This window comes from Nematostella vectensis, chromosome 2, assembly GCF_932526225.1.
Source record: "Nematostella vectensis chromosome 2, jaNemVect1.1, whole genome shotgun sequence".
NCBI lineage: Eukaryota > Metazoa > Cnidaria > Anthozoa > Actiniaria > Edwardsiidae > Nematostella > Nematostella vectensis.
This window is the reverse complement of record NC_064035.1, coordinates 18,071,877-18,091,064: the sequence shown is the minus strand read 5'-3', so window position 1 is coordinate 18,091,064 and position 19,188 is coordinate 18,071,877. Positions and strand designations below refer to the sequence as shown.

General features: G+C 41.6%; 2 protein-coding genes across 2 annotated transcripts; one reads left to right on the top strand and one right to left on the bottom strand.

Annotated features, from left to right (window-relative positions):
- Nucleotides 1-123: 123 nt before the first annotated feature.
- Nucleotides 124-17,599, bottom strand: LOC5508775 (tricalbin-1). The gene is made up of 29 exons (XM_048724369.1): nt 16,565-17,599; nt 15,950-16,035; nt 15,709-15,854; nt 15,013-15,107; nt 14,337-14,465; nt 14,069-14,175; nt 13,394-13,480; nt 12,903-12,956; nt 12,503-12,627; nt 11,799-11,902; nt 11,355-11,503; nt 10,885-10,991; nt 10,683-10,766; nt 10,104-10,196; nt 9,377-9,518; nt 9,033-9,088; nt 8,891-8,966; nt 7,130-7,192; nt 6,764-6,903; nt 6,290-6,373; nt 6,133-6,216; nt 5,054-5,174; nt 4,901-4,975; nt 4,383-4,419; nt 3,943-4,051; nt 3,454-3,565; nt 2,927-2,971; nt 2,648-2,686; nt 124-954 (listed from the first exon to the last, which is right to left on the bottom strand). Exons 1-29 carry the CDS (start codon nt 16,861-16,863, stop codon nt 827-829), a joined length of 2,976 nt encoding a protein of 991 aa, XP_048580326.1. The 5' UTR covers nt 16,864-17,599; the 3' UTR covers nt 124-826.
- Nucleotides 17,588-18,690, top strand: LOC5508773 (myosin-2 essential light chain). Its single transcript, XM_001629272.3, has one exon. The coding sequence runs from the start codon at nt 17,680-17,682 to the stop codon at nt 18,130-18,132; it is 453 nt and encodes a 150-aa protein (XP_001629322.1). The 5' UTR covers nt 17,588-17,679; the 3' UTR covers nt 18,133-18,690.
- Nucleotides 18,691-19,188: the final 498 nt, after the last annotated feature.

The window sequence follows — 19,188 nt, the reverse complement described above, 5'->3', positions numbered from 1 at the left end:
ATGATGGAAAACCCAGTGGAGCGAACTTGAGCCTCCGCGATCAAGGCAGAGGAAAAAAAACCCGAGACCTTTGGAAACTCCCGGCGCTGGTCCATTGAGGCGAACTCAGACAAACATACAAACTGCCCCTGTGATGTTGTTCTCATTCGTTCAAATATTTAAAACTTATAAAATAAATTGACCCGTATAAATTTACATAATACTGCTGATGTAGTGTGCTTGTAAGAAAGGTTTTGCATATTTTGAAAGTGAATTAAGGCCCCACAATCTTTTTTTTTTTCGTTATGCTATATCGACGTCTAGTTTATATTTACACGATTGACTTTTATAGAATGGTGATAAAAAAATCATACGATGTGAAAATTGATTCTAAAAGGCGCACTACTTTAAAGGTCAACCACGTGGTTAGTGCGAAAGGGTGACCATACCCATATGTCAAAATAATACCTCTATCGGGTGCTTGTGTGCGGAAGACCCAACGATCTCCAGGACGATGCCGCAATTTTTATCCTAATAGACTCTATAAGGACTGGATTTATATTAATCTATAGGGCGCTTGGGTGCGAATGGGTGACCAGGAAATATTCCAGGAAAGTGTTATAATTTAACCTCCTCTATGGGTGTGTGCGGAAGAGCCTCCGATCTCCAGGACGATGCCGTAATGTGTTATCCTTATAAACTGGAGTTATATTGATGCCTCCTCTATCGGGCGCTTGGGTGCGAATGGGTGACCGCATTCATATTCCAGGAATTGTTATAATTATACCTCCTCAATCGGGTGCTTGTGTGCGAATAAGCCACATATCTCAAGGTAATGTGTTATTTCTTATAAGTTGGAGTTGGAGGAGAATCTTTTGAGGAGAGACCGTTTCCGCATTGTGGAAAGTTCGATGGGGGCATCCGGGACATCAGAGTAGGATAACATGACCTGGATGCGTCCCGCGGTCATACCGTCTGTGATAGACAAAATCAATAGCAAGAGAGCATAAGATAAGAGAAAGACACTTTGGTATTATCCGCGCGCCATGTCGATTCCGAATCTGGCTATTTTTAGTAACCACCCCCCCCCCCCCCCCCCCACCACTGCGTGTGAGAATTTGCTCCTTTTATTTTGTCCTACTCCCCCGCGGGTTGCGTGTTGTTGTTTTGCCAACTCGAAAGGAATGAAAAGAGATCATGTAAAATAACTCGGAAGAAGAAAACAAGTCTAACTTAAGTAAGCAAGATTGGCAAATATACTCACAGAAAGCTAAATTTCTGAATAGTTTGACTGTTTTGTTTGTCTGAGCGGCGAAGTGAAAAAGAAAGAAAAAACCTTCGAACGATAAAATGCTGTGATACCGCGTTTGATTCAAATCCCGACTCCAGCTTGTATAATAACAGGGCTTCTGGAATTAGGCGCTTGTGCGGAAGCGCGTAATTTGGCTTTTTCCGCGTAATCCACAAATTTCCGCGTAATCCCGCGTAATTTGGCTAAATTTTGAAATGCAAAACATTTAATTCCACAGCTGATATGTTCCTTTAGGGTTCTTACCTCTATTTCTCGTAAAAAAGAGAGATATTCTTCGTAAGAGTGCGATATTTCGAACTGAATTTCCGAACTAGGCGTTCTTTGCTAAACCGCGACGGCCTAGGACTAATAATAAAATACCTTTTTTAATTGGCTGGTGGCTAGGAGCCAATGAAAACTTGCCTAAGATATTTAACGCAAAAAATTAACCTTTTCAAGTTATTTCGTGCTTTCCTTTGGTACAAAATGTAGTTTGGGCGTAACAATTAATATTCCGTGTAATTTAGCGCGTAATTCAGTAAAGAATCCCGCAAAATTTTGATTTTTAAAGAAAAATGTATTGCAAAATCACGCGTAATTTAGCGCGTAATGATTGATTTTCCGCTTAATTTAGCAAAGAATCCCGCGTAATTTTGAGTTTTTTTCCGGGTAATTCCAGAAGCCCTGTAATAACAACATAATAAAATAACATATAATAATAACATCAAAGAAGTACAGTAATATCTCCCTCTTTATTTCCTCGCTTTTACAAAAGCTCAGATACTTCAGCTTGCTGGCTTTGATCATAACAAAAATGCATTTCCTCGCTACAAGGATAGTTTTATGAAATGTATTTTTCTTGGATTCCTTCTCAATTCACCGGAATATTCACAAAAATCAATATTATATCTAACTTACAGACTTTGTTTGACCATTAGGAAGATAATGAATGTTGAGAAACCACGAAGAAGCAGCAAGTTAGAGCGAAAACGGTGTTTGAAGCACGAGGTTTTCCGGTCTCGTTTTCGAAATCTTGCAATACTCGAAGTACTTCATCCCCTTAATAAACCGCAACTGCCCGTATCCTTGATGCTAGAATGCAATTTTAGACGGTATTTGTGCAAATAGGGTGGGGTTTTTTCGGTTTCAAGTCACAAAACAGCGGCAAACAACAAGATGTAAATGCCAAAGCGCGGGGGTAGGGTGAGTAAAAATGCTCACGCGCAGTGGTGGGGTGGTGGTTACTAAAAATAGCCAGATTCGGAATCGACATGGCGCGCGGGTAATACCAAAGTGTCCCTTTCTTATCCTATGCTTCATTGGCAATAGTTAATTGAGTTGTCCTAACCAAGAGTCTTAAATATATAGTAAACTTACCATATTCCAAATTCATCCACTTTGTCTCTGAACACTTCTCTGTTAAGATATAAGATAGCAAGAAAGGAGTAATATCACAAAAATTGTATAACAGAAATTATTTCAAGCAATAGGCGATTCCAGCTTTAAGTGCGCGTGCTCGTTTTTATTTAAAAATACCGTGGCCGGCTATCACAACTACCAGAATGCAGCGCGCTCGTTTGTATATAGTTTGTTCAACAAATCTACAACTTCAGCTGGAATGGCCTATCCTCGAGGCATGTGCGTCGCTGTCATTACCGTCATTGTTATTGTCCCTCGTCTTCCCTTTCTTGAAATGGCAACCTGTAACAAAGATGGCCAAATATGGTTACATGCGTACTTTACCTCTCTACAAAACCCCAATCAAATGTAACCAATGGCATAGAACGAGTTGTTGGTCGTGGCTTTCCCCTTGAGGTCCCAAAGGACGCCCCCGTACATGGTACAATATACGAAAAAAAAAACACAATTACAAACAAATCACGTTAATATTTTGCCACAGTCTTATACACAGAAAATGCGCGCAGCGTGTACACCTGTTTTCTAGAACCACACCCGATCAGATCCAATGGCGTTTAAAGGAGGTTAAAATCGAACCTACAAATCCGATAACCCCTTCCTGGAAGAAGCTCCATAAAGACGAAAGACACACAAATGCTAAAACAATGAAATCAGATGTTAGAGGAGTATAAAAAATGGCGAAGAAGCTAGGGCTTGGGCTCTTTATACCTTGAAGTTATTTTATTCTCATGATTTCGACAAAGAATACGCAGAACAAGGGTTACCTTTGAAAAACTCTTGGATGGATATTTTGCTGAGTCCCTGTGTTTTCTTCTTCGCGTCTTTAAGTTCGAAAATAATAACCGCGTCGTTGGGAATAGCAGCACCTCCTGAGGTCTAGCAAGGAAAAAGGGTGCGTGTTAAAAAGCCTCTTGATGATATGTATCATAATCATGATTACTATCATAATCTCCCTCCTAATTGTCCTGTATTATCAACATCATAATCATCACTCTCATCATCTCCATCTTTAGATGATCATCGTACCCGTCGTTGTCAATGGGTACAACATAACATAATGAAGCTCCTTCTTGCTAAATAATTTTATTAAATTTTGATATTTATTAAAAAAACCTAAATTCGTGTAGCACTTACTAAACTACCGATGCGTTACTGAGAAAAATTACAACAAGAAAAACAAATGGAAAACAAAAAGCGTAGCGTGTAGTACTAAAACCAAAACAGTCTTAGGAATTAGAGGAACTCCGGCCAACCTGGAAGATGTAATTCCACTTGACCAGTCCACTCTCGGGAGCCTGTGGAGGCGTGGTGCACATGCTGATCTGTTCGTACTTTACACTGCCTTTTCGGCCCTTGCGTGGTCTACACAGAGACAAACAAACAACATGCCACATGAAAACCCCAAAACGCAAACAGCACGACAAACTGTCGAGCTTAGTGACACATTCATAATAAAACACTGCCAAGCCAAAATAGAACATTAGACCCTACAAGGAGTTACTTATTGGACAATGTCAATTCCTCACATAACTTTGTATGAGAGAGATTCACCCATACCCTTGTCACTGGGTTATGAGGGGGTTGGACCCATACCCTTGTTAGTGTGTAATGAAGGGATGGACCCTTGCGATGCGTACGCCTCAAAAGAAAAATACAGGAAGAATAATGAAAGAATTAAAAAAGCTTTACATACATGTCAAACCGCGCTTTGACCATTACAGCTCCCCAACCTTTAAACGAAACAATACACATCAACAGTTAGTGGTAGGTCTTAGTTGTATAGTCGTAATATAACAGAGCTAGGCTCGAAAACAAGTGCCTCCATGTGTGCATTGTTAGTAAGAACTGTCGCTGAGGGTGGACACTGACGTTTTTTTTTGGGGCGTCCCAAGTGCTTCTTTAAAGTACTTTCTATTAACGTTAAGTGTAGTGCAGACGGGACCTCTTATTGAGTGTCCTTATCCGATAGTCACATTTGGGTTGAATTTTTTCTTTTTTGTTTCCATTCTTCTCGGGAACAAATTCGAATTATCGGTAAAATCCCCAGCTAGAGCCAGAATTTAAATCATAGCGGTGAGATGCCGAAGCCAACCTCGATTTCATAAATTAAATTGTAGCACTTAAGTTATTAATCATTAGGCATTTAACTAATAAAATCTTGACTACCTAAAAATGGATGATACAATCAAAATGCGTCTTATTTTATAGAACCTTTGATCTCGGACGCTTGGATCACCTCGCCGGACACGCAATAATATACCGGCGGCCCTTCGTTATTCGCATACTCTGAAGACAAATAAATAAACAGCAATGAGCCGGCGGTAAACATGCAAATGTAGTTTGCGGTTTAATAGCAACCCTTACCCTGCAGATTCTGTAGTGCCTGGCCTAGCGCTCCCATGCCGTCCGAGGGAGTCTCGGGGGACTCGGCATCATTATCACCAGTCTGGGTGGGGTCATCTACGACATCCCCGACATCCGGGACCTACAATATAAAGTGGCAAAGAGCGTAGACTAGCCACTGATCTCATCGTGAGATGACTCACTCCCTCCCCCTTAGATGACTTACCTCTTCCCCCTTAGATGACTCACCTCTTCCCCCTTAGATGGCTCACCCCCTACCCCTTAGATGACTTACCTCTTCCCCCTTAGATGGCTCACCCCCTACCCCTTAGATGACTCACCTCTTCCCCCTCAGATGACTTACCCCCTACCCCTTAGATGACTTACCTCTTCCCCCTTAGATGGCTCACCCCCTACCCCTTAGATGACGCACCTCTTCCCCTTATGGTGACTCACCCCCTCCCCCTCAGATGTCTCACCCCCTCCCCCTTAAATGACTCACCCCCTCAACCTTAGATGACTCATCCCCACCCTCTTAGATGACTCACCTCTTCCCCCTTAGATGGCTCACCTCTTCCCCTTTAGATGACTTACCCCCTACCCCTTAGATGACTTACCTCTTCCCCCTTAGATGGCTCACCCCCTACCCCTTAGATGACTCACCTCCTCCCCCTTAAATGACTCACCCCCTCCCCCTTAGATGACTTACCTCTTCCCCCTCAGATGACTCACTCCCTCTCCCTTAGATGACTTCCCCCTTCCCCCTTAGATGACTTACCTCTTCCCCCTTAGATGACTTTCCCTCCCTCCCTTAATCAACTCACCCCCTCCCCTTTGCATGACTCTCCCCCTCCCCCTTAGATGACTCATCCCCACCCTCTTAGATGACTCACCTACTCCCCCTTAGATGACGCACCTCTTCCCCTTATGGTGACTCACCCCCTCCCCCTCAGATGTCTCACCCCCTCCCCCTTAAATGACTCACCCCTTCCACCTTAGATGACTCATCCCCACCCTCTTAGATGACTCACCTCTTTCCCTTGAGATGACTCACCCCCTCCCCCTTAGATGACTCACCCCCTCCCCCTAAGATGACTTACTTCTTCGCCCTTAGATGACTTCTTTAGTGACAGCTGAATCTCGCCACTGTCCACATCCTTCAGCTTGTACCACTCGGAACCTTTCTGTAGATATCACCAGGGTTACTGTTACTACAGAAACAAAGAATTTAAAGCATGCATGCATGTTTTATCCCACCTTGACCGCTGCCTGTACGTCATCTGCCGTGAGTGTAACGGAGCCCATAAAGTCATTCTGAAACACGTCTTTATCAAACATGTCCTGAAACGGGCAATAAGGATAATTCGTTTCTCAATGGCTGTTAGTACAGTGATACTAAGATAATAGTTTTAACACTATGTGGCAATACTTCCGATGCAGGATCGTAGTAAGGGGTGGGGCATGTGTCCCCCTCCCCCCTAATAATTTGAACAATAGTAAGGAAATGACCAGTAGGGGCGTGGCTGAGGCCCAAATATTTTCTTGATGTTTCTGTATTGTTTTCCCTTCCCCCCCCCCCTTCCCCCCAATCTTACGTGGCCTGCTATGGCTCTGGGATGATAAGTTTATCGCTGTCTTTTGGCGATAATTACGACGATACGTTTGTCGCTATCTTGTGGCGATACTTACAATAAAACTTTTGTCGTTGTCGTGTGGCGTCGCGATACTTACGACGATAAGCTTGTCGCCGCCTTGGGGCATAGCGATGGACACTGACTGGTTCCACACCGGGTTCAGACTCTCGTAGATCACGTTCGTTTTAAACTTTTTCGAGCTGTTCACTCGAACAACACAGAAGGGGTCACTTAGTCCTAAAACAGAAATCACGACTTTTGAGACCTCTAATAATAGAGTTAGCAATAAGGGTTGTCAATCAATGCAAATGAATGGGCAGCATTGTCTACAATAAAGTCTGCTGGAGCAATTTGAGCAACGAGAAAAATCAGTGAGAAAACAATGCCATCCAGTGTGCAGGAGAAGTAGAGCAGTATGCTGGTCAAGTCGATGGAAAAGAGCGGGAAAGCGTAAAGGTCGTACCATTGCTGTCCATCGACACTAAGTTTTTAGCTTGGAGTATGGAGACAACTAACACACCACGCTCTGGGAAGAATCAAAACGTAAAGTATTAGTTTCAGCATAATTTTCATCATCATCATCATCATCATCATTCATCATCACTTTGCTATGTTGATAAATCGACCATGAGAATTTTTTTTCTTTTTTTAACGGCAGAAACCGATCAGATAGTGTTGGTAGGTGTTATGTTCCATTACTTTCGAAATTTGGTGGTGCCCCCCCCCCCCCCTGACAATGGCCGAAAAACCTCCATAATGGTCGATTTATTAACAAGCCATAACTCCATGTGTCATTGGGGAACTAGCGGACTTTACGCACAACCCCTATGTACGCGCCTGATTAATCAATCTATATTTGTCCCGAGTGTGGCAGCTTTAAACAGACTTTGGTTGCGGCTTTTAGAATGTTTCCGTGCTAGGCTCAAAGAATCGTAGAAAAAACTATCGGGAAATATCTTTCTTTCAGATAAATGTCTTTATTGTGTACTGAGGGGTTGGATTAATTGCGCCTTCTATGTATTTGGGTGTGTAGTCTGAGAATAATGTTTGACCAACATTGCAGCTCTTTATGTGCCTGATGTGCCCGCGTTAGAAATCAAGGATAATTTTTTTCTTAAATTTAATAGAAAGCTATGGTCAACGAATTGCCGGAAGACCTTCATTTAAACTTTTTATACCCTGCTACAACCTATGACACAATCGACCTCCCCTGCTTTAGAAAATTCAACTAGGTGTTGACGTTGACTGGTGTAGCCCTGGGTAATAGACGTGATACTGTAAAGAGTATTAAAAAGATATATACGGACAGACGCGTTATCAGGCTCTTGCCTCTTCATCGTTGTTTAGTGCCAAACGTGTCTGTCATATCTACCTTTCTAGCCCTCTTTACATTTCCCCGGTATATCTTTATAGTTACTGACGAGCCTCTGGAACCAGGGTTTCTTTAAAATCAAAATACTGCGGCCTCTCGAAGACAACAAAACCTTTGAGTGACAATAGAGTAAGTTGTTGTTTACACAGCTAGAAATGGGATTTTTAAACTTAAATACTATATATAAAGTTAGCTATCGAAGTCGAATTTTCATATTGTTTAGCCTTGGTCTTAAGTTTTGTGGTCAGCATATAAATGCTTATTGTATCAGTTTCTTATTTCAGGAAGATTTATTATCGTTACCACATGTTTTACTACTTTTCTCCTCTAACAATTAAGTCGAATTATCAAAAATTTAGTTATCAACAGCCGAAGTCGAATTATCAACATCCGAAGTCGAATTATCAACTGTCGAAGTCGAATTATCAACGGTCATCATCATCATCATCATCATCATCATCATCATCATCATCATCATCATCATCATCATCATCATCACCATCATCATCATCATCATCATCATCATCATCAACACCATCATAAACATCATCAACATCATCATCATCAACATCATTACTATCACCCGCTACCAGCATTATCATCAGCATCATCATCATTACTATCACCCGCTACCAGCATTATCATCATCATCATCATCATCATCATCATCATCATCATCATCATCATCATCATCACCATCATCACCATCATCATCATCATCATCATCATCATCATCATCATCATCATCAACACCATCATAAACATCATCATCATCAACATCATCATAAACATCATCATCATCATCATGACATCATAGCCAAATCATCATGTTGATGCCATGGCACTGCGTACCTTTAATCAGCATCATCTCTTCGATCTGTCGCTTCGTCTTCATGCTGCTCTTCATCGTGTGCTTCTTCGCGTGTTCCTGTTCAATCAAACGACCGTCATAAGGACCTTACCCTACGGCCACTTGACAATCTACAGTACTTACATTCAAGTCGTCAATATGTTCCCCGTTCTCCAATGGCGTGGTGTCGCCCTCGGTTTCTGAATCATTGGTTAAAAAAGTTAACTGTGTTTCACCAGATTTGTACACAATTATGGCACGGATGTGTTGATTGACGGTCTCCAACCTTATTCCGTCTTTTGAAATTAGTTTTCAGGTTTCGACAATTCATTACAAATAATATAGGCTCCCTAATAAAAATACAAGACAGTTTAACTGTCAGGCAATCGTATACGGTATTTTACTCAATAAACACGTGTGAATGCTTGAAGGCTTATTGCTAGGCTATGTTCATATGTTAGGGCGGTTCGTCGTCAGTGCAAACCCACCTGACTTGGCGACAAACTCCACAGGCTGAAAGACAGTGGATACCATGATAGAGCCAGCGTCTAAAAACGAGTCTTCCGAGCGCTTTTTTCCGAACACTTTGTACTTAACATCCAGCTTTTTCTTGATCATCGCTGGGTTGTCCTAGAAACAAACATAAACGTTCCCGTCACAGGGTTTTCTAAAAAAACGACATCTGACACCTGATATACGTAATAATTTGTCCATTGATATACTGTCTTTTTGTGTACAGCAAAGTACTTAGGTTATATGTTTTTGCAAGACAAATGCAGCAAAGGGACAGAAACTATAACTACTAGAAAGAACCTTTGACATTTTTCTTAGTATTTCTTATAAATGACAGACTATTGAAAACAAACATTGTTATGTATACATCAGGGTAAATGGCAAATGTCAATTGCCAAATGGCAGTACTACTATCCAAAATTACCAATATTTCACTGAAAACAGGAAAATGTGAATAACTCATGCGATTAGTTTACTTACTTTTTACTCTTAAGGGTAATTATATCTTCAAGCCGAGATTTGTCTTACAACTACCATTGAGTAATTATACCTTCAAGCCGAGATTTGTCTTACAACTACCATTGAGTAATTATACCTTCAAGCCGCGATTTGTCTTACAACTACCATTTGTCATTTGTACCGACAACGTTTACTGAAATAAGTGTATGAAAAGAAAGAAACGTGTTTGATAACGTGTCTTACACTATTGAGCGAAAGCGCGCAGGAACCCATAAAGTCGTCTGCCTGCCCTTGCCAGTTGCGATCTCGGTCGTACACAAAGAAGTGTAAATTGGTCTGCAAAACAACGAAACAAATTGAAACTGGTAGCCCATATAGACGCAAGTTTATCGACCTGTATATAAAACGTCGATCGAACAGAGATGGGGAAAAACAACCCTCTTTCTAGCTTTTACAAGGTTGCGATCAAACGGTATTTGAGAGTTGATGAGAGTGGCCACGAGTTTATCAAAGAATCAGTGCAGTATATTACTTTATCGACGAATCTGTAATTACACATTTATTTTTTAAAGTTTAGTTAAAACAGCTGACAGAAATACTCTAAGTCACGCGATAAAATGGTGACAACTCATAAACTCTGATGTCTAATTTGAACATGTTCAAAATGAATGAGTGTAGAAGAGATTTGATAAGAGTGCACGGTCAAACGAGAGTTGGACCTCTTATCGCTTCTCATCAGTACTCTCATCTCCGTTTGATCGTGGCTTTACCCTAGCCTTTACACCATACCTAACACCATCACACCCACTAGCCATATTCTACCTTGTTGATGTCCTTGACGAGTATCTCGGTGATCGAGTCCCATACAGGGTTCACAGTACCCTCTACCACGGACGTAGTTTTCACCTAAAGAAAGACACACAATCACTCAACAGCTCTTCACAAAAAATACACTTAATTTTTTTCTAAAAATATATGGTAACAGCTATGTATGTAACTTTTATTTCATTCAATTTCATATTACCTTTTCCCTGTTGGAGGTTATGATACAGTATGGATCGCTATAGCCGTCTGCATCCATGGAGAGTAGCTTTGAGCCACTATGCAGCGCAACAAGAAGAACGCCAGACTCTACATAACAAAAAAGACGTCAAGCACACTGGTCCGAGAGTATAGTATTTCATCAACCAAATATTATCTATAATTATCATTTCTGGGAAATCAAGCAATCAATAAATGAATAAATAAATAGAAAGAATGATGGAAGGAAGGAAGGAAGGGAGGAAGGAGAGAAGGAGGGAAGGAGGGGATGAGGGAAGGAGGGAAGGGGGGAAGGAGGGAAGGAGGGAAGGAGGGAAGGAGGGAAGGAGGGAAGGAGGGAAGGAGGGAAGGAGGGAAGGAGGGAAGGGGGAAGGAGGGAAGGGGGAAGGAGGGAAGGGGGAAGGAAGGAAAGAGGGAAGGAAGGAAGAAGGGAGGAATTATGACAGTGTATACTTATGTTGACGGGCTCATCCATCTTGTATTTGCTCAGAAATTCTTCCTCGTTTGTCCGAGTGCTGACTTCAAATGTCTTCAGGGGCGCGTATTCCAGAGTTATCTCGAGTCTTGAACCTTTGATTCCTTCCTTCTCCAGGGTAGTATCGCTGTCATCAACATCATAATCATCATTTAATCATCGCTATTTTTTATCACAATGGTAGTATAAGCTATTAACATTATTATCGTTTCACAACTACCATCACAATAGTAACTATTATTATCACCATAGACACCATCTTCATCTACGATGGTCTACAACAGATAGCAGTAGTGGAAATAAAACAACAATTTTTGATCATTAGAAATAGTAACAACAACATTATCAAAGCTGCAAACATGACAATAAATAAATAAAGTACTCGTCATTTTGACCATGTCCGTTATTAGAATTTAACTTACACTTTCTTTTTCTTTTCCAGCCCCAGAGCGTTCAGAAAGAGTTTGTATTTCGCGATGGTGTACTTCGTACCAAACACTCGTTTGCCGCGAACCTCTACGATAAGCTAAAAAAAGAGATGAAAATATACTTCATTCTTCGGGCATACTTGTTGCCTTTTGACTTTGTTTTCACATTTTATTAAAAGTTTATTAATTTTCAGAAAAAAATTACACAATACATACAAATGTTGAAGGTTGTCATTACGAGTGATGTAGTTGTCATCAAAAGTGTTGGAGTTGTCATTAAAAGTGATGGAGTTGTCATTAAATGTGTTGGAGTTGTCATTAAAAGTGTTGGAATTGTCGTCAAAAGTGTTGGCGTTGTCATAACAAATGTTGAAGGTTGTCATCACAAGTGATGGAGTTGTCATTACAAGTGATGGAGTTGTCATTACAAGTGTTGGAGTTGTCATTACAAGTGTTGGAGTTGTCATTACAAGTGTTGGAGTTGTCATCAAAAGTGTTGGCGTTGTCATAACAAATGTTGAAGGTTGTCATCACAAGTGATTGAGTTGTCATCACACTCTTGGAGTTGTCATTGCTTGTGTTTTCCTCAACTGACAAATTGTCGAAGCAAAAATCCATGCATCTAATTTACAATGTAAATGTATGCCCAGTGTAATACAAGACACGATATAATAAGAAATGACAAAACGATAAGTTACATTTTCTGCGGTTAGGTCGTAAATGAGGAAGGAAAAGGACCCTTCCCAAGAGGTCCCTCCCTGAGTCTTCTCGGAACACTTCTCTTCCTGCTCGCCAACCTTGAACGAGGCGAACACTTGGTCGTCTGGGAAATTAAAACAAAGATTCTACAGTCTAAAGAAGATCTATGCTGCGCCCTGGAAGATCGACAAAATAGAGCGGAAAACGGTACTGAGTGACCCCACCAGACACTAATTCTAGAATCGCACATTATGTGCTGTCTCTACTCTCAATAAACTGCCTAATCTAAACGAATCCTCATTTATCCACTTTCTATACTAGATTAGGGGCCCAGGATTAGGGGCCCAGGCAATCAATGAACCAAAAGGTTTTAACCATGTCAGCCCATTTTAACCAAACCTGTAAATTTAATGGGAAGTCCTCCCTTGGCAGAAATCGTCAGAACTCCGGAAGCTGGAGAAATAGATAAAGATGTGTTGATACCACGATGAAAGGTTTGTAGGCGGCAACTATTGTTAATCAGACTTAGCCCCCCTCCCCCTGGTCTGTGTAGTTTCTTACAGTAAGCAGACTTAGCCCCCCTCCCCCTGGTCTGTGTAGTTTCTTACCGTAAGCAGACTTAGCCCTCCTCCCCCTGGTCTGTGTAGTTTCTTACCGTAAGCAGACTTAGCCCCCCTCCCCCTGGTCTGTGTAGTTTCTTACCGTAAGCAGACTTAGCCCCCCTCCCCCTGGTCTGTGTAGTTTCTTACCGTAAGCAGACTTAGCCCCCCTCCCCCTGGTCTGTGTAGTTTCTTACCGTAAGCAGACTTAGCCCCCCTCCCCCTGGTCTGTGTAGTTTCTTACCGTAAGCAGACTTAGCCCCCCTCCCCCTGGTCTGTGTAGTTTCTTACCGTAAGCAGACTTGCGAGGCTTGTTGAGCAGCTCGTTGGGGTCTTCCGCGTGTAGAGGTATCTCGATACGTCCAGGGTCGACCAATGCTAGGATTATAAACAGAGTACTTATTTGAAAGGTCAGAACAAAAGACGACCAGACGCGATGCACATCCACCACTAAATGTGGCAGATCGACCTATTCAATAACAATTCAATCATTAGATGCTCCAGACGAGCAGGAGCTGAGCCATTCCACCTGTACAGAAATAGCCGAAACAGAGCCCACGACCATCGAAGACCATTGCAAGAGGTCCAGGCAGCAAAAGCTAAACACTTTAACCTTCACAGAAATAGCCGTAAAAGCAGATGAGACCACTGAACAACACAGTTGCAAGACATTAACAGGTGCCCAGCCCCCTATCCACTGCGACACTCATGTTAGAATACTGAAAACTCTAATTACACAACCACAGAGAGACAGGACTTTGGTAATGCGATTAGCGAAAATACAATACCTATGTCACCGATGTCTTTTACAAGCTATGAGTACCTTATTCACATGCATTTTTCTTCAAGATCAACACAAAGATAACAGGGGCGGGTCTCCTTGCTACAACTGAAGTATTTCGATAATTCATCTTAGGCGCACCTACTTAGGTCATAACTAGTTTGAAGTTCGGTTGGTTTACGCACCATATGTCAAGCTGTCCATGACGAGGGCGTTGATGAAGTCTTTTAGCATTGGGATATCCATAACCTGAACTGCTTTCATCATGCGCACGTCAAACCCGACTTCAGGTCTGCAAAGGATAACAACTTACTAGGTTATCTTGTTTACGGGCAGTTTAGCCGGGAAACCTCGGAGTTCCCCGTAAGTTTCAGGGTAGAATATATGTCAAGCTAGAGATTTAAGAAAATAAAAGGAATTTCGACTAATTGTCTATGCCTTTTAAGAGCTTACTTCTCGAGGAAAGTGACGGCAACGCTCTTCATGTGTGGGAAAGGAACCATGTGGTCTAGCTCAAATACGATCTGCGCTCGTCCGGACAGACTGACGTCTTCGAGGCCCACATCAACGTCTGCACCCAGCCTTAAAAAAATCAGGATGCATAAGGACATCGTGTCGACTGACACACCCCGGGAACAAAGATACATGTGATACGCTAAGGGTGCAGCGACAACGAGTCTAGTGACACGCTAAGGGTACAAGGACAACGAGTCTAGTGACACGCTTAGGGTACTAGGACAACGAGTCTAGTGACACGCTAAGGGTACTAGGACAACGAGTCTAGTGACACGCTAAGGGTACAAAGACAACGAGTCTAGTGACACGCTAAGGGTACTAGGACAACGAGTCTAGTGACACGCTAAGGGTACTAGGACAACGAGTCTAGTGACACGCTAAGGGTACAAGGACAACGAGTCTAGTGACACGCTAAGGGTACTAAGACAACGAGTCTAGTGACACGCTAAGGGTACAAGGACAACGAGTCTAGTGACACGCTAAGGGTACAAGGACAACGAGTCTAGTGACTAGCTGATGGTACAAAGACAACGAGTCTAGTGACGCGCCGAGTGTTCAAAGTTACAAGGCTCAAAGGTAGAAAAGTACAGATAATAAGACCACGAATACTAACATCTTGCCACCAAGTCTGACCCGGATGATGATGTTGGTGTCCGGAGCATGCAGACAAAGGTCCATGTTAAGCACCAGAAGGTGACGTTGACGTTCCTTAGGGAAGATGATTATATAAAGTTAGATAATGATAAGACATCGATAATATCATCACCACTATCAGCAATAGTCACCAGAACAAATAACTCGATATGATATTATCATAGTTTTCATAAATGTCACTATCATTTTCGTCAATAGAATAACATTCTTGTTCTTTGTCAATCTTTATCAACACCATTCCTGTTTTTTTATCACCTTAAGTAAACTAAACATTTTCGCGGGTAGACAGAGAGGCTCAAACGGGCATGTTTTGGCGGGAATTCTATGAGATATCAATTGAATTTTACCAAATGTTTTTGTTTCGTGTGTTCTGTTGTTTACTTACTTTTGGTGGGATGAAACGTGAACGCTTGTTTGAACCTCTCTTTGGTATAAAACCACAGGCCTCCATAGTAATGTATGGCTAGGGCCGTAGCAGGGGGTGGGGCTCTGGGAGCAGTCCCACTACCCCGGCCAAAAAGTATAAGGAAATGACCAGTAGGGGCGTGGCTGTGCCCCCAAATATTTCTTTAAATGTTTCTATACTGTGCCCGCTCAATATTTCCGGGCCTGCTACGGCACTGATGGCGATTATTTTTATGTATTTGCCACAAACCTTGATCTTGTCTGGCGGCTCAAACACGTTGCTATCGGTTGCGGGCTCGTTCACTGAATCCCCTTCATCGATATTTTCAAAAACTTTGACATATTTCAGAAACGGCGTCTTCTTCCCGAATGAGAATTCCACAAGCTCCATATTTTCTAGCAGGAAAAAATCAGTGTCAATTTATGCACTAAAACACAAGAATAATACCCAATAGCACGAGAAGCAATATGATAACTGATCGCCAACTAACCAATGAATGAAGGCCTACTGTAGTCCAGCACAGGATTTAGACTGTCCCGTACAAGTTGACATATAGAGGTCTCGCTGAAATTCCACCTGAAACAAGTCCATATTGGATACTGAAACTACCAAAATTGAGTGGATATTAAGGGGTTAGGAGAAACAGGCCCATAAATAATTCCCGCAATTTCATTATTACATTAAGCGTTAACTGTTTTATTACAATAAGCGTTGATTTGTTCTTACATTAAGCGTTGTTATTACATTAAGCGGCGATTTTTCTTACATTAAGCGTTAGTGTTACACATTAAGCGGCAATTTTTTGTTACATTAAGCGTTAGTGTTACACATTAAGCGGTGATTTTTTGTTACATTAAGCGTTAGTGTTACATATTAAGCGGCAGTTGTTACATTAAGCGGTGATACACCCTCAAGTCATTATTTTAGTGGTGGCACACTGTTAGTGGTAAGCACAGGTTTGCTGCCTGGACAGTGTGTATTACCAGTAACATTGCTAAAATGAGAAGATCTCACGAGAGACTTTTTATTTTGCAAATAGTAATCGATAAATTGTTTTATTTACGCGTTATCAACGGCAACAGCATCTTGCAAATTCAGAACTCACCATCGGTTGAGGATAAAGTTGAGCCATTCCGTGGTCTCCTCGTCTCTTAAAGCTTTCCGTCGGTGAACTTTTATCTCAGCTTCCCGAACTCGGTCCTCGAGAATTCTGCAATTCTTCCGATACCAGATAGTAAACAAAAGAGGTATGATAAACAAGCACCAAAGATAGGAGAAGCCATAGGCTCCTAGCAGCCAAGTCAGGCTCAACAATGCTATGACAAATAGGGAAAGTCGAAGTTGGGTATCTTCCCTCTCTCTGCGAGCCTTTGCTTCTATCTCGTCTGCTGTCTCGTTCGCCATGTTTCAAGGCTAAAGCTAGAGTTTGCACCTTTCGAGGGAAGCGATGCCAGTTTTGCAAGTCAATGCGACAGCAGGTTCTCTTACTACTATCAACAACCATGACTGTTATTTTTAATAAATAATTTAGGACGTCTAGTACCTGTTAGCTTGACGTTGTAAACAAAACAGAAAAGGATACTTGAAAGTTCTTATTGACTAGTTCCTTTCATGCCTTTAACTCATAGATACTAGTGTTCCTTTATATAATCGCTTTGTGGCCCGGTCCAAATAAACTTGTCTTAACTTATTTACTTTTTTGAATTGTTGTATTTGTGTACTCATTTAAAAATCAGTCCTTGTAATTTGTTGTGTACATTTGTACTAAAATACCGTCAAACAATAAGCATTGCTTGAGAACTAGAACTATCGACAACAGTGAGAATTGAGCCTTTGTTTATCTAAAAGAGGTTTTGATGAGGTATTTTAAATTAAATTTAATTAAAATTGTAAAAGAAAAAAAGAACACTTCAAGAGCCAATCGTTGCTGTATTTTTTAACTATAGAAACCAGAAATACTTCAGAGACATCTGTTTTTATTTAATGATTTAGACAAAAATTCACAATTCCCAGCCTTTGCTTTCCTGTCGCCAAAAAAATAATTTGCGGCTATGGGTTTCCTGTGTAAAAGTTTGCACCGGAAATGGAACAAGAAGTCCCGTGGTGCACTGCTCCGCGTGGTTTTCAAATGATATTCAAGTTATTACCGGAAGCTAAGAACGGCCGCACCGTGTTTTCCTAGGGAAGTCTTTCACTCAACCACTACCTTCACGCGAAAAGATGGCGAAAAACCTAACAGATAAAGATATTCGCCAACTCAGAGAAAGCTTCGAACTGTATGACAAACAAGGGGATGAAAAGATTGATTCATCGCAACTCGGAGAGGTTCTGCGCGGACTTGGTCAAAACCCGACCAACGCAGAAGTAAAGAAAATCGTCTCCGAAATGGACCCAGAAGGTGGGAACAGAATATCGTTCGAGGAATTCCTGCCAGTGTATCAGTCGTACATGGGTAAGAAACCCAAGTTCAGCACTGAGGATTTTGTAGATAGTCTGCGAGTATTTGATAACGACGGCTCAGGGATGATCAACGAGGGAGAACTCCGCCACATTTTGACGACACTCGGAGAAAAACTAACCGACAGTGAAGTAGATTCACTGATTCAGGGTTTAGAGGACAAGCAAGGACAGATTGACTGTGAAGAGTTCATATTAAGCGTTTTACAAGGCTAATAACGAATTATATTATTTTTACCGAGCTCCGACTCCCTCGGAGGATAGGAATGTTTCACAGCATGGTGTCGTGTCAGATGAGCTACAAGCAGATGGGCAGAGTGGAAATCATAATCACACCGGATTCACATCAGAGCTTGGACATAAATTGTGCTGGAAGAAAGATTTTAGACTTGCTTTGAACGATAAATCATTCTTTGTCATAGCTCATCAATTTCTCTCGCTCTTTTCAATTCATTGTTTTGTATGGTTTTAAATTCACTATGATTTTACAGCGAGATTCCCATGGAAAATTCTTGAATCAAGAAAGATGTACATGAAGCTAAGTTTAGAACTAGAAACAGGTAGTTCTTAGTATTAAGTAAGTCAAATTTTGAAAACAGAGTTTTCAGAAAATCGTATTTTGATGGTTATCGCATCATATCGTGTTATAAAATACGCCTTTGACCGACGTAATGTTCTGCAATGCTAAGATCTGTCGATACATGCATGGGAATACACGCCAGAATATGTTCTAGCATATCTAAAATGAAAGAGAGTAATCACAGAATCGAAAAAGGTGTGTTTTCAATAATATGTAAATCTCCGCGAAAACGGCTGCTTTGCAACCTGTCGCGATCTCTGCTCATTTGCATCGCACTCGTGTTAGTACAACAAAAGAACCACGTGCCTAGAGTTCAAACAGCTAGCATGCACTTTACTGTCGAATCCGTTGTATCGCGACGCCGCATTTTCAAAACATCGATTTGTTTTTGTCTTTTGGGATTTTCTGTTCCGCCAGTCAAATTATTCTAAGCCAATCAGATTCTTTCCATCTCTCGCCTAGTGCAGTTGCCTGGCTTTCTGTCGCGACACTCTGGTTTTCGTCCCGAGGATAGCCAGGGAAGTGCACAAAGCGAGACTCTGATTGGCTCAGAATGGTTTTACTGACGGAACAGAAAACCAAAGCAAATCGTGTTTTGAAAACGCGGGTCGCGATACGGCGGATTCGACAGTAAACAAGGTTTAGCTATGATACTCCCTAGGCCACGGAACTGTGAACCATGCCATTCGCTG